General features: G+C 39.8%; 1 protein-coding gene across 7 annotated transcripts in view; it reads right to left on the bottom strand.

Annotated features, from left to right (window-relative positions):
- SULF2 (sulfatase 2) overlaps positions 1-15,648 on the bottom strand; it is a 170,464-nt gene that overhangs the window by 63,499 nt on the left and 91,317 nt on the right. For 2 of the 7 annotated variants that reach the window (XM_075438982.1, XM_075438980.1), the window contains one exon: positions 4,161-4,408. In XM_075438982.1, coding sequence (XP_075295097.1) covers positions 4,161-4,335 — 175 coding nt within the window. In that variant the 5' untranslated portion in view covers positions 4,336-4,408. Of the gene's footprint in view, positions 1-4,160; positions 4,409-6,058; positions 6,241-10,252; positions 10,314-10,365; positions 10,416-10,604; positions 10,775-15,648 lie in introns of those variants that run through there. The other 5 variants (XM_075438978.1, XM_075438979.1, XM_075438977.1 and 2 more) reach the window with 5 other exon arrangements.

Below are 15,648 nucleotides of genomic sequence, written 5' to 3' on the forward strand. Positions count from 1 at the left end.
AACTGTATATTGTTTCTGTCAGTAATGCGTTTAGGTTTCTTCTAAGCTCTTTAGGCAGGGATATCATTATGAAATCGCAACAGTAAGTCAATTTGATACAGGGCACATTGATATAACCAGGAGTCAAAACCCAGAGGGAAAATGGTCCTAAGCCATATATGAAATCTGACTCTCTGGCACCATGAAGGAAGGTAATTGCTATTTTAAGTCATTCCACCTAAAAATTGCCATGGTATTAGTTTTCTTGAGATCATTTTGTTGGAACAAATATGAAAAAAAATCTGTTTGTGTATTTCTCAGGTCAGAACACATCTCTGTCACATCACTTTGTGACAAGAACCAACGCAAGTTATTGCACTCCCCCTTTAGAACTTGCTAAACTTCACGTATCAAAAAAGTTTCTGAAGAAAGCAAGATTTTAACTGTGGGATAAGTGTTAGTGCTCAAAGGCACTAACAACACAGTTGACAATTGTAACAGTCAATTTCTACATTATGTGAGCCTAAAAACTGCAGACGTTTCCTCTGTGTTGTCTTATAAGCTAGTCCAAGCATCAACAGGCAGACGGAAAGAATGTTTTGTCATCCCAATATTACAATACAATTTAACCACCCCTTCAAATGACAGAGGCATCTGTGCATAAATAGCGGTACATGTTAAGACTCCCCTTGGGGACAGTAACCTCCTTTAATAAAACTGTGGTAATGACAAGGCCCTATATATCAACAGTCTTTAATACAAAAACATATGATATAATCTGCTTCCCCAGCTTGAGAACTAATACAGAGTGACAGATCAGTGGAAGGTAAAAATGCAGCATACTCTTCTGTACTGTCTTAAATAGGCCAGCTTAAATATTTTAAATGGCATTAAACCAGCCAACCAAAACATATTTTCTTCAGCTTGTCTCCAATACAAACACAGAATTGTGAGAAAAAGTAGAAATTGATCCTTCTGTGGCAGAAGATTAGTCATTGTGTTAATCAGCAACTGGAACCTCACCGAATCACCTTATGAGTTGAAAAACTTTCTGGGGTTTTATTAGTGGTGGTACTGAGGGAAGTCATGCTTTGAAGTGTTAATATTCAATTCAGAAAATGTTCTGTCACCTGTCAAAATCCACTGATAATAAATAAAAATGATTTAGTAGTTAAATGTGAAATTTCTAAGCTATTTTTTAAAAGTATTCATTGGACTACCATGAAAATACTAAAGTTGAATCAATTTCATGCATTCAAGCCGCTCACTGAAAAAAGTGAAGCAAAATCTAGGTTGAAATTCCACTTGAAATTTTGTGGTATCCATAACTTCGCTTAGTGTGTCTTCACAGTTCACTTTAGGGATAAGGCTGATCCTTTTACTAATACTAACGGAGAAAATATACCAGTTATTTATGAAATAATATTGACTTTCTCACTACTTGCATTTTGTTGTCTGAAGTCATAATTTACATGAGTTTAAGGGAGCTCCCGCTGTTGAAGAACTTGCACTAAGTCCCAAGTGACTTAGTCTACTCTGAAGCACAGTTTAAAAGGTGATATCCATATGCAGAGAAGTTAACCAAACCCCAGAATGTTAAGTACCTGTCCCCTAAAGACTTCTATTTTTATCCTATTTGAACCTCATTAGACAACCTTTTCACAGCTTTATTTCCTTCCCCCCAATATTTAATTTTTAAAAAGTTTGAAGGCTCTTATCTCCATGTATGATAACCAAGAAAAATTATCCACTTCCATGCCGTTTTTGTAGTTGTTCAGAGGAAGATGTTAGAGACGTACAGATCACCTCTCACTCCAATTTCTCTAACGTGGCTGAAATATCATCTAAATAATCAGATCTTTCTCCAACTATGAGATAATGAAATAAGCTGGTTTGCTAAACCACAGCAATATGGCAGGCAACCTAATTAAACTGGAGATGCTGAGTCCATCACACGGGGGACGTCAGTATTACACTAACTTGAATTTAAATTGCTCTAATAGGGAAAAGAAAAAGTCTTTGTTTCTAATTAATTCTCCTCGTCAGTATACTCCTTCATATTCAGTTGTGCTTGTCAGTACAACTCTCGATTACACAGTCAACTGAGTATGTATGTTTCAGATGTTCTTGGTGTTCTCATCTGTCTTCTCCCATTTGTATCCATTACAATTTACAATCATTCTCCTTTGACCTGGAGATTCTGCACCCATTTCATCAGTCTTTTTCTCTTTTCAATACATGGCCAAGGTTTGGTTTCCCAGATAAAACTCATGATTAACAGAAGCGTAAATTAAAAAAAGAAAAAAAAAAAAAAAAAAAAAAAGAAGTTGTACTCCTTTCCCGAAAGGACGACATTGTCTTTCTGGTAAATTCCACCTGCTACTGGTACATTGTTAAATCTATTTTAAATCAAATAAAGGAAAGGCTTTTAAAAGCACTTCAGATTGTGTTGTCTTTCCTTTTGCCTCAAAAGTAGCCACAAAAGCACAATGAAAACTACAATATCCATCAGTTACAGAATATTCTTAGAAACAGACGACATCTTAGTTATGCACAACTTTCTCTGTTACGCTTTCATACTTCCAAATTTTCTTTAGCTTTTATTTGTAATTCACATCTTGTTTTCATCTCTCTTAAATGCATTAACCACAATCTCCACAAATGGCAATTTTGATTAACTTGGACAGCTCACCAGACAATAGACAAGAATAAAAATTAATACAAACAAATATTGGGTCTCACAAAGCCATTAGTGGCAAATGACAAATATCAAATCTCAGCTTCATCAAATGGATTTTCCTTAGTTAGATCCTAATTCGTGTGGACACATGCCCATTATGCTTGAAATTCAAAAGCATCAGACTATCAGAGAAGACAAATACACTGCCCAAAGGACTTGGACAATTGCATCAGAAACAAGCAGGCTAGCATAAAACAGAAGATGATAAATTTTTTAGGGCCACTTTCTGAGCCTGCAAGATAATTTACTTAGGTTCTTTTGGATATGTATTATTGAAACTGCTTTATATGTGATCCAAATAACCGTTTCAAAAAAAAAAAAAAAAAGTGACAGCAACAACAAATCTTCTGATCCTACTCATTTACAATCCTACAATTACATTTGTATTTGGTGGGGTTACTGCCATAGCAGGCTTTCTCACCGGCTTTGAGAAGAATGCGACATCTATTGTACTGCAGACATGATACTGATAAAAAGGAATCATCTGTAAGAATACTGCCACGTCGCTGTGATTAACTTCTCAACTAAATGAGTAAGCGTATAAGTAACACAAGTTGATTAACTTTACTATTGTGCTCCATTTTCTTCTGTGAGGTCTGTTTTCCAATTTTTCCCATCCATGCAGCTGTCAAAAAACCCCACCAGACCACACATACAGAAGCTCTCATCTTCCAGATGATCCAGGCTTTATACTCGCTTAAAAGTGTACTTCTAATGCAAAATTATTAATGTAAACTGGTTTGTGTTAATCACTTCTCCTAACTACAGACAACATTTGGTAAATATAAGCTTGTTCAGGTAACAGAACAAAACCCAAACTCTGTCAGTTAATTCATTATTCCAAATCATTAGGCAAAGCGTGTGTTTAATCTCCATCTCCTTTCTTCAACAATTAACACAGCGTTGAATAACACAGCAAAGCCTTTTCCTATGAAGTCATTTTGGTCAGTAATTAACTACACATCTAAATGGACAATACCAAGAATAATATGACTACGTTAGGTAACATTTAAGTGATTAAAATTAAAATTGTATATGTAATGAATGTCTGCAATTATACAAAAAGTGTGGGTAATTATATGGTGCAATAATCAGTTACGAATTTAAACCTACTGCTTTGGCATGCAGCTTCCCCGGTTCTACTTGCAATTGCCAGAAGCACAGTTGAGATGTCTAGATGAAGACAGATAGGCAGGAATCTCATACTTTTACAGAAACAGGCAGTTTGACATTTTAAGTTGAGACTAACTTTTGCTGCCCTTGAATCGCATGCAGACAGAAAGTACTTTCTACATAAAGGTAAGTTTAAACTTTTGCTACTTGTTCTGCCTATCATTTTTCACACTGCAAAAAAATAATTACTTTGAACACAAGAATCTAGCTTCAAGGAAAAGTAGTGCCATACTCATGAGCTAAAATTCTCATTATGTTGGGCTCTTACCAAGTTCTACATCCTGATCATCAGTAAGAACAAGGATGATGTTTGGGCGGATGTTTCTACGGTCTCTTTGAAATCTTCCCTTCAGACGCTGATTTAACAGGAAAGCTGAACTTCCATCCAACAGTGATAAAACAGTCATCATAAATAATCCAAGGACAATACTATGCTGTGCCATATTGTGCCGATTTAGTGTTCTCTCTGAACAAGGTAGGTTAATGGCTTCTATTTCTTTTTTGTTTGCAGGTCTCCTATAAGAGAGAGGGAAACAAGTATTTATTTATACCTTGACCACCCTACCCCCCCCAAGGAACAGCAGGGTTCACACCAAAGAAGTAAAAAGCAATATATTTGAAATAATCTGACTCCTAAGAAAAAAACAACAACAACGCAACTGAATGTTTTTCTAGTACCAGATAGAAGCAGAAGCTTGAGAAATTCACACTTCATAAGCTGTTGCCAATGCATCAATGAAGTTTCACTCTTTGCTCAAATAGGAAGTTCAAGGATTTAGCATGGTACCAAACTCTTACTTTTGTTTTGATGCATATTAAAAGCAATTGTCTTCCTTAAGGTTCTGGGATGTTTTGAGATGACATTTTTGTTTACTACATCAAAAAAGCAGACACTGAAGAAAATAACCCACGTCTATCCATATGTCCAAATAGGACTGTGGTAAAATCTACTGAGTTAACAACACCGCTGCAAATTCACAGAGCATCCTCAGACAGCAGAATTGTTATATACCAACTTATCTCACAAATTTCACTGGAGAGCAGAGCTGCCCAGATCTTGGAACTATGTTTGATACTATTTGAAGTCTACTACAGCTTTGATGTTAGTGTGATATCCCTTCAGCATCTCATTGATTTCCAAGATTATGTTTTTATAAAAAATACCATCATAGTTAATGAACACATTTGAAGGCCCATTACTGCAAATGTTTGGGAATGGATGCACCAAAATGATTTGCTCTGCCTATGACTTCATTGTAAATACAACACCCCAAAACTGACTTGTTTGCAAAACCAAACGCATCTCACTGGTACTGCTCCTATTAATGAGCCAATAAAAAATTCTTAGCAATTTCTACATGGACATTCCAAAAAATAAGTGTGCTGAAAAATTTTTGAAATCATAATTTTGTTCAGTGATTTTCTAGCATAAAGGGATTTTCTCTTACTTTCAGAAGTCAAAATAACAGTATGAAACTGTATTTAAAACATGAAGTCCTAATTATTTCATCAGATCCAGTGATCAATGGGTCTGTTTTTGATGAATTCCCTACTTGCTGTCTGCCTTTTCCTGGACTGGTGCCAATGATCTCTTGTAATGCATTGAAAAATCAATTAAAAATGACACAAGGGGGACTATCTGCTTTTTGTAAAGACCAGAAATGCCTGAGTAGAAAGAACCTTGCGCAGTGTGTTATACCCAAAGAAATACACTGACTATTCCGTCCCTAAAGCCACTTGAGAAAACAGTTTTTCCTCTAGAAGATTATTTCATAGCCACATTATTACTTCATCTCTGTCACCGTCTGTTCTTTGAGATAAAGTCTGATTAAGAAAGTTCTCGTGCAATAGCAAAACCACTGGTCTGAAAAATTATACTCTATGCTTGCTTAAGAAATGCATATTGAATTTTCATATAAGTCAACAAAGAGGTAACTATAGTATGATGCAATATTTATTAAGGCTGCTTTCCAAAAATGTACACTAATAGGGTTTTGAAGAAATGAAAAATCCTTCTTCCTTACTAGTTTCTTCAGTGAGTTTCACAGGCAGATAAATTTTTTTCATAGAAACCAAAAATTGATTTTAAATATCCTAGCACTTGTTCCAATGGGTAGGGAAAGAGAAAAGTCCATCTTCCTAAGTTTACAGATACAGCTTTAGTACCTCTGCTGCTGCTCAGAGATTTGCCAGGCTACAGCAGAAGGAACACCGACAAATCCTATCAAATTTCATTCCTTGTACACCGAATTTCATCTGCAGCAGTACAACCGGGAAGAAGCATGTCAGATTCAATGTGTTGCTACTGTCCAGAGTAGTCAAAAGCAGCTCGAGAGGCAAACCTGGATCTGTTTCAAAAGGGGAGGGAAAAATAGCAGTTAGTCTAGCAGGCACATATTCCTGGACACCAGCTTTTTGGGGGAGGGAGTAGAGAAATGGCTTCTGCTCTTCAGAAATGACTCCATATGTACCTCTGTTTAAAGAAAAATAAACTGACAACACAGATGTTTTCATTACACACAAACATTTTTCTGAAGGTCTAAAAGTTAATGTGGGGTTTTTTTCTGCTCTATACTAGCCAATAGCTTCTTGGAATAATAGCATTTACTGAGTTTTCTCGCAGCATTTAGAAGGCTGTCTATTCTTGTAACATCTGCTCACAACTACATTCACTGTAGAGTGTTGTGCATATAACAGTCTTCCTTTCATTTATCTTGCTTTTTCTAAACAAATGCACGGAAGTAACCTCCTGACCTCATTGCCTCTCTCCCCTCAGCCTGTCTTTTCCTCACAGTCTATTGCCCCTCACTCACTTCACTGTATCTAAAAATAGAAGTTGTTCCCAGCTCAGAGAGCTGCTTATCTATCTACAAAATACGCATTTGGGGATATACATAAACTGCTATTCCACAGCTACTTTACCCACACTTGCATATTTACGGTTAAAAGAATTAGTTATCTCAGAGGATACTGCAGGTGGAAGAGAGGGTTTCATGTCAAGTACAACAGGCATTTTCTACCAAACCTGTTGTCTCTTTCTCACCCCCTTCCTTGATGAAGATTTTTCAATTATTTTGGTATGTTCTGTTCCTATTATTATCAGGGTAAGTACCGCTGGGAACCAACTCAAAGTATGTAATTACGTGCAAAACTCATACCAATAACTAGGTAAGAAAATTAAAGCAATTTTAGAAAATAACCTATTTCTTGAAGTATGTATTCATAAAAGACAGACATGCCACAACTAACTGCATATATGCAGTAAAATCTAAAAGCCAGCTTTAAATAGTTCTCAGAATGGCAACAGAAGAGTCTCTCGCATGGATTGCCAGTGGTCAAATATAGATTGATTTTTTTTTTTAACCCCTAGTCTTTGGTGAATTTCAGGGAAGCAATATGACATACAGTCTCTATTAACAGTTCTTTCCGCATTTCTGTCAACAAGTTTAATCTGCAACTCATAGATAAAGCCAGCAGAGTTCCACAGCAGTGCCCCAATCTGCCTTCACTTTTAATATAGCATCCTCTCCAACGATGCATTTTGATCTGAGTGGTACAGATGGTCCACTGCTTTATGTGCCTCTGCAGGCCATCCTCAAATATTAAAGACGCTTAATCTGTAGTGGCTCTCACGAGAATTAGGTATGCCTCTTATCTTCTCCCAGATTACACGAACTTGACAAGTCTGGTCACTCCTGTTTTATGTTTAGGAAAGTGTTATCAGAAATTTATGAAATGTTCTTCAGCTGGGGCATCTAGCTGAGCTTTATTAAGCCTATGAAACCTCCTAGCAGGCTGCTTTACAGAAAGTCTGGTCCTCTTATTTTCTATGGTTTACGGTCGAGTTTAACAAATCCCTATCTCCCCTCATAGCCTGAATTAGATACAGCTGCCTCTTTTTTTTTTTTCTGAACTCCTGCTAGTATAGGGAATGAGAATAGAGCCAAACTTAATTCTCCTGTGTGGCAACACAGAACATTACACTAAGTCACATTATAAATGTTGAAGAGATAAAGCCAGACTTCAGTACATTTATTCTATTTATAAAAGAATGAAGCCAAGTTCTGTTCCCAAGCAGCATTTACACCAAGGAAAAACTGCTTTTTAATACTGCCCTCTGTAATTCATGTCACTTCTACCGCAGCACAGGCAGGACGGACAGGGATGACCGGTGTCAGTTCTACCCCCAGATAGTATTTTTAACATGCTATTGATTAGTATTGCTTGGCAACGATGTAACAGGCACTGTGTGCAAAACTAGTAACTGACAGTGGCGTGCACACACTGGTGCTCCCAACATTGCTAATGCAAGTGCTAGCATAACTGTGCCATGTCTAAACCCAGTGCAACTTCACTGAAGTCAAACAATTAAGTTATTCCAACATAATCAAGAGTAATATACGACTCTCTCTGTAACAGAAAAGGTGCAAACATGTAACATATTAATTCTTGTACGAAATGTAAGTTAATCCTGCTTCGAGCCTACTGCTACAAAGCTGTTTCTAGTTATGTGTACAGCAACTGTTTTTTTTTTAAATAACATACTACAAAACACTAAATACAGAATTGGTATGGCAAGTTCAACTTGCCCAGCAGCCACCACAGAACGGGGTAACAGCACATAAGCCACACAGTGGAACCGCACAATAAGGGAAAGCTAGTTAGCAAGAAGCAATGCACACCTGCTCTAAATGCGGCAGGAGCCAACACCAGGTGTATTATTTAAGCAGACCTGGGCATGCTATTTGTCCAATGTTTCAATTCATTGAAAGACATGGTGCTGGAGCCATTCCCTAGCAACCAACCCAATTAAAACCACTTTGCCAGTTAAATGGATTCAGCAGTGCTGCTGTTCTTTTAACTCTTGAGTCACTCCTATACGTCCAGGTTTAGTTATGATAACTCGCTTTTCACTGAAGCTGTCAACCATCATTTGAAACCATTACATTTTGTTTGTAAGAGATAAACACATTTTTATATGTGGATTGGGAAGAATCTTGTTTGCAATCAAACCAGGTTCTCAGGGGAAGGTTGGTATCAACATTACTGCTGTAATCTACCAACATCCTGTGCTTTCTTACAGTTTTACACTTTCTGATTTTCCTCCCCCAGATAGCTGAAAATTTAAGAGAGAGTACAAAATGAAACCTCCAGTGCAATTCGTCACTCTCAAAGATCACAGTTGTACTGATTTACCTACGCAAATTACAGCTAAAGTGGTTCTTATTTGCAAGTATCTACAGTTTCTTCAGAAGTCAGGACCAGGGCTTCCAGATTTATTAGAGCACTGAATTACTATTCAAACATGATGTTGTGACTCGCTTTCCTTACGCTGGTGAACTCTATACCATAGCCAAATATTTATCACAGGGAAGCCTACTTGCATTACAGAATCTCTCCACTATTTTGTAACTTTATTATAAATAAAATTGAATTATAAATTAGTTATAATTTTCCCTATGACTTGATATTATAAAAAGTGTTTTAAACAGCACAATATACTCACCATGAATCCATGAAATTCTTTCTGTTCACTGCTTGTATGTTATTTTTAGAGCTTCCCAGTAATACACACAAAATTACTTCATCCTCAGATAGGTTAAATTGCTATTTGGATCCCCGAAATTCACAAAAATAAACACACTTTCCCACACTACATGTAATGATAACCCAGTAACAACTTGAAGAGGTTAAGTATTGTTTCCCTATTATACTTACCATCTTCACACATTTAATAAAGATACACAGTCTCCAAGATACTTAAATATAATTATATTAACTTGCATTGAGTATAGTAATAACCACAGACTTTCACTTCTGAAAATACCAGAAGGGAATAAACGCAAGTGCTTTGAGATAGGAAAAGTAGGCAAGAACAGTTACCAGTAGATGAATACATTCTACAAAGTCAACAGAAACGTTCGTAGCCGCACACAGAAGAACAATCACGCCGTGTACACACATCTGCAAACACATCCAGCCCTTCAGACACCCGTATTACCCGGATGCGCACGGGGATTCTCTGAACGCGAAGCTAATCGCTATCTGTGGCATCAGCTGTCTTCGGAAACTCTTCCCGCACAGCCACAACCCGCCGCGGCCAGCGCTCACCGACCGCGGGCACCCGCCCGGCGAGGGCCGCGCACACGGCCCCTCCAGCATCCACACCCCCCCCGCAGGGCTAACAGCCACCGGGCTGGCACCGAGCGCCCGCCCTGCCGCGCCCGGGCAGGCAGCAGCCTCCAGGCCGGGAGGGCCGCGGGGCGGTGGCGCTCCCGGGGAGCTCCCGCCGCACCGGGCGGGGCTGGCCTGGGGCAGCGAGGGCGCAGCCATCGCGACGGCAGGACCGCATCGCCTCACCTCTCCTCCAGGCTCCGCCGGGCCGGTCCCCGGCGCTTCTCACCCGCCCGCCCTCCCGGCCCCGAGCCCCGTTTCTCCTCACACCTCACTCAACTTCCAGCCCCGCCCGTTACCTATGCAGCAGGAGCGCGGCCAGACCTGCTAGCTGCCTGCTGCATTAGACCCTCCGCCCAGGCCCCCCGCCACGGCAGCCCGGCTCAGCCCCCGGGAGCCCCAGATGCGAGCGCACCGCCGCCCAGCCGCTCCCACCCTCCGCGCCGTCCCCGGCCGGGGAGGCGGGCGGCAGGGAGGGCTCCAAACGCCGCTGCCAGCGCTCCCTGCGCGGGCAGCGCAGCCGCCACCGCCCACTCACCCGCGGAGCTGGCGCTCAGCCGTGCCGTGCCCCGGCTCTCTCAGCCCGCCCGCGGAGCCCGGTGCCTGGCGGGGCGGGGAAGCGCATCCCGCGGCCGCAGCGCCAGGCAGCGGCCGAAGCCCGTTTCCCGAACAAGCGCTTGGAGGAAGCGCTGGGGCGGGTGCTGCCCCCGCCTCCTCTTCCTCCTCTCCCTTCTTCTCCTTTTCCCGTTTAAAAAGTTCATTTACCTCGAGGATCCTCCTCCCAGCACTGACGCAATGCCCCGGCGGCGCGCGGGGAGGAAACCTGTTCCACCGGCCCCGGGCTCGTTCGCGGTCCGGCGCGGACGGGGGAAGCGGGGAGGCCAGCGGCAGCCTCAGCCATGGGGACACGAAGCCTTGACTTATCAAGGGGAGAGGCCACTGGGGGGGTGGGGGTGTGAATTAATCGCCCCTCGTAAGTTTATGCTGCACTTGTCTCCGAGGGCGAGCCGGTGTGGAGCGCGCTCCAACCCCTCACAGCTGAGCGGGGGCCCTGCACCCAGACACCTGTGGAGGGGGAGCCTGACCACTGCAGGTGCTGGTGACACAGACCCTGCCCCACTCGTGCAGCTGAAATTAAAGGACTCAATATTCATCAGTAATTAAGAAAAGCTTAATCAAGCTCTTCAGGTGGTGACTGTGTTTACAGCAGGTGCCATCTACACTACCTGAACAAGTTACATTCTACTCCTGGAACTTAATACTGTTTGTATAAATACCTAAATATGTAATATCTTCAGTGGATTCTTTAAGGACCTCTTAAATATGCATCTTTCAAAGATACTGGTACATTAATATGTTAAAAAAAAATAAGAGTACACCATTTCCATTTTCTTCCAGTGTCACACATTCAACACAGGTTACCTCAAAACTTGCTGACAGTTACTATTACACCTAATACTGAATTATCCACAGAGGAGGCCGCAGATTGCAAATTCCAGTGTATAAGTAAGGTTTATTTTGAATTTGTATCTTTAAAATACGCATTAGAAAACATACGTCTGAGAATAAACAGAACTTCATGCCACTATTTTTATCATAAAATGATGCTACAGTGAAAATGGTTTGTGTGGTTGAAAATGGACAGGATATATTTTCCTTTGCAAGAACAACAATCAATGGAAGAGGAGGAGTAAGAAACAGATTAGAAAGAGAAGATTCTATAATTTCTCTGCTCAAGTCAAAATACACACTTGCACAGCTGCAGCACCAGCAAGAAAATATGATGGTTCCTGAAAATGCTATAGGAAAGGGACTAGGTGTAGTTTTAAGGAAACAAGCCACAGCAGAAGAGACTCACAGAAAGAACTATAGTTCTAGAACTAAATATTTTGAAAAGCAATGCAAGACATATATACACAAATACTTCTGTTCCACCTACGATTTATTTGGACTTCCTGCTTTAAAACAAGCATTGTTTCCAATTCCCTAATTCGGGCTTCGCTGGGGAAGGCTAATTGTCTTGAACCTTTTTTATTGTTGGCTACACATAGCTTTGACCCTAAATCAGCAAACAATGCAATGGCACAATTCCTCCAAACACAGGTATGTCACTACTAAGGTGCCAAGCATGCTCCTGTGCGGGCAGGAATGATCAGTGCAAGTGAAGCCCTGCCTGTCAGTACAACTACGTCCACACTAGGGGCTGCAACAGTATAGCTGTATTGGTATAAATAAACCACTCCCTCACAGCAAGTTACAATAATACAAAAGCTGCGTGTAAAACAGGAGCTACATCTTGCTAACATTTTGATAAAATTGTTATATTGCTTTCTGAGATAACACTGGACCTTTTGCTAGCGACTTTCATCTCACAATAAAATAAGTTACAATTAATTTTTACAACACACCTGTGAGCTACGATGAGTTCATTCTGCACATTTTAGACATGAATTAGTGTCAGATAAGGCAGCTGAGTCACCCAGAGCCAAACAGCCTTTCAGCAACGAGGCCAGGAACAGAACCAGGAACCCAGCATCCCTCTCTCCTAACCACAGGCCAAGAGTCTGCCATCTGCAACGCACAACCTCTACAACTGATCTCTAAAGCGACTGCAAACAATGATTACCAAGCCAAAAGAAAATACAAAGTTTGCTACACAGTGGTCCACATTTTACATTGGAGACGGAAATGGACAAGCTCCCCGTTTAAAACATAATTTTCTAGAGCACTGTAAATGGGATCTTCCATTATAGGAAATACACCACATAATATAAAGCTACATTGTGAGTTTTCATTAACATAAATTAAAAGCCACAAAGATACTAAAACTAGTATTAGTGACATTACTATAGCAACCTAAATTTGATTTAATATCACTAGAAAATCTGTCGCGATAGATCGCTCATTTCAACCAAAGGGTATATTCATCTCACTGTGAGTGCGCATAATTTCCATTAATGTTAATGGCAGTTATGCAAGTGCATTAAGAGGACAATACACCCCCTGGTCTGAAACAAACCTGCAAAGTGAAAGGTGCTTCCTCTTGAAGAGAATGGGGTTTCCATCCCATGCATTTCAAAAGAACTTGTTCTGGCACTGTTACAAAGCAGGATGGATAACAACTATTATGCATACCTGGTGAACGGTTTCCAAAGTTAAAGCAGCTCAGTGATTTCAGCTAGTTTTCCTATTGCCAAAATTTCAAGGGTTACAGATGTATTTAAAACACTGTGGTTTATTTGAAGTCTAGGGCAACAAAATCGTGTAAAATAACCGGTAAAACAAGAAAGTCTGAAAGCCTACTGGTGCACTGGGGAAGGAACTTCTTAGATATCTACTGTTAAATAAACTCTTTTCACTCACTAACTGGAAAAGAATTCCATTGATGGATACGGACCATCACAACTGATCAGGACTTCAAAAGATAAAATGAAGAAGCACACCACATGTTTTTCACTGTGCATCACCATCTAAATTCCAGATCTCTCTCCCAGTATGCAATTTAACAGCTTGGAGTTCTTTTACTGTACCTCAAGTAACAAATGGTGCCTATTATTTAAATAATTTGTCTAAAAAAAAATCCTAGGATATACCTATTAAAATTAGGAGATAACAGACGTGCAGGAATTTCTTTATATATCGTCTATACATCTATTTGCATTATTAGGCACACAAATCCCTCCAAAAATTTCATTTACAGTTTCTCCATCCACCTTACTTTCCAAATGGTGTGGCACAGAAAATCATATTGAACAATGCATGTTGGGCTGCTAACTAAACTGCGGGTTTGCACACAAAGGGGAACCATTTTGATCCAACTGGCAGATAGTGGGGATCCAGACCACTATCTTTTCATCAGTTCTGAGACAACAGCTGAAACTCAAGGGTGTAACCACCTCTCATGGGGAACTGTCCCTCCGTAAAGGAGCACAAGAGCAGAGCAGCAACTTCTGGGAAATGAGAAGACAGTCAGAGAGAGTCCAAAGTCATTAAAAAAACACCCTGGAAATAGAAGATAGGCAACATACTGTGTGAGGCATGTCTTTTTCGCTGTTGCCAAATATATTATGCTTTCAGAGCTCGAATACTGCTCTCTTCTCATGTTACATGACATAGAAAAGAAAGGCTGGCTTTCACATTTTTACATACCTCAGTCAATTCCTTCCAACTCTTTTTCAGAGTTGTTAATCTTTACAGCAACTCATCATAAGTAAACTTCTCAAACCACTAGTCATTTTGATTTCTCCTCTCTCCTTTCGTATTTTTTTAATGTATACACACATGCTCTGAGCCATCTTTAAAGACCTAGAAATAAAGCCAGCAACAGAACACGAGTCTGATCTCGCTTGCTTTTCCTCAGTGTAATTTATTATGGTAATCAGTCCAGAGTTATACTAATTACGCTGGTCAGAGACCTTATGGCAGTATAGAGTTTAATTTTTTACTTCTTTAAATAACTGCATTTCAGTTGCGTGAAATGTGTAAATACTGCTTCAACAACAAATCAGAATGCTATTAGGAAGGCATAAAAAACACAATACACTCCACTCCTTGATCCCTCACATTGCAGGCATTTTATGTCGCAGACTCAATGTGATTTTGTGGGCAGTTGCTCCACTCTTATCTTTTAAAGTCAAGTTGGACTTTCTATAAATACGCAGTCACATTATGGGGAAAATGGTTTATATGTTTTGAGATACTATGAAAATGGAAAAGGGGAACACAGCCAAGAAAAGCAAAAGAAGAAGGGAAAAATTCACCTTGCTTGACTGATCCAAACACTAAGCGAAGAAATGTAGTATTCTTTTCAGTGTGAAAATAAAGATTAAGTATAGCATACTGTATGAATTTAGTTACAACTATGAGTTTACAATGTGTCAAGATTTGATATAATTCTAGCTTAAGATGAATCAAATGAATTTTTATCATAACTCACAACTGTGGATGCAAGTCACCTGACGAATACTGAAGCAGCAAAGATGATGGGGAAGTTGTAACAGTGACAAAAATAACACCCCAGTGTATTGATAAAAGTGATAGCTTATCTATTTGGAACACAAACTCAAAACAAATCTTTCCTGGAAAGCCAAACAGAAATTCATAAGAAAACAGTATTGGAATGATCCTGAGGTTCACATACAAAATTAATGTATGTGTTCCGAGCATTAATATTATTAATAAGGTTCAAAGATGCATCTGAAGCTCTATACAGAGGATGTAAATTCAATGAACCATTATTGGTCACACAGCCAATTTTTTTTTTTTTCCACGTCTTGATCTAATTTTCCCTTGTAGGCTTTCAACACATTTTAGTATAGTGCTCAGGCTGCCTCCTATTCTGATAACTGGATGTTGAAAAGGTATGGCTATGGAGCAACGGGACAACAATAACTAACACAATGTTTAACGAATGATCAGCTGCAATCTCAGCACAAGTCAGCACGTGATGCAAAATGTGTTATATTCACTTCTACTAGAACTTCTCAGAGAAGTCAACAGCCATTGCTCTTACTTAAATAACATTTCCTAAGAAAATCATAGAATCATAGAATCCTAGAATGGTAAGGGTTGGAAGAGACCTT

This window comes from Opisthocomus hoazin, chromosome 18 (genome assembly GCF_030867145.1).
Source record: "Opisthocomus hoazin isolate bOpiHoa1 chromosome 18, bOpiHoa1.hap1, whole genome shotgun sequence".
Classification (NCBI taxonomy): Eukaryota; Metazoa; Chordata; class Aves; order Opisthocomiformes; family Opisthocomidae; genus Opisthocomus; species Opisthocomus hoazin.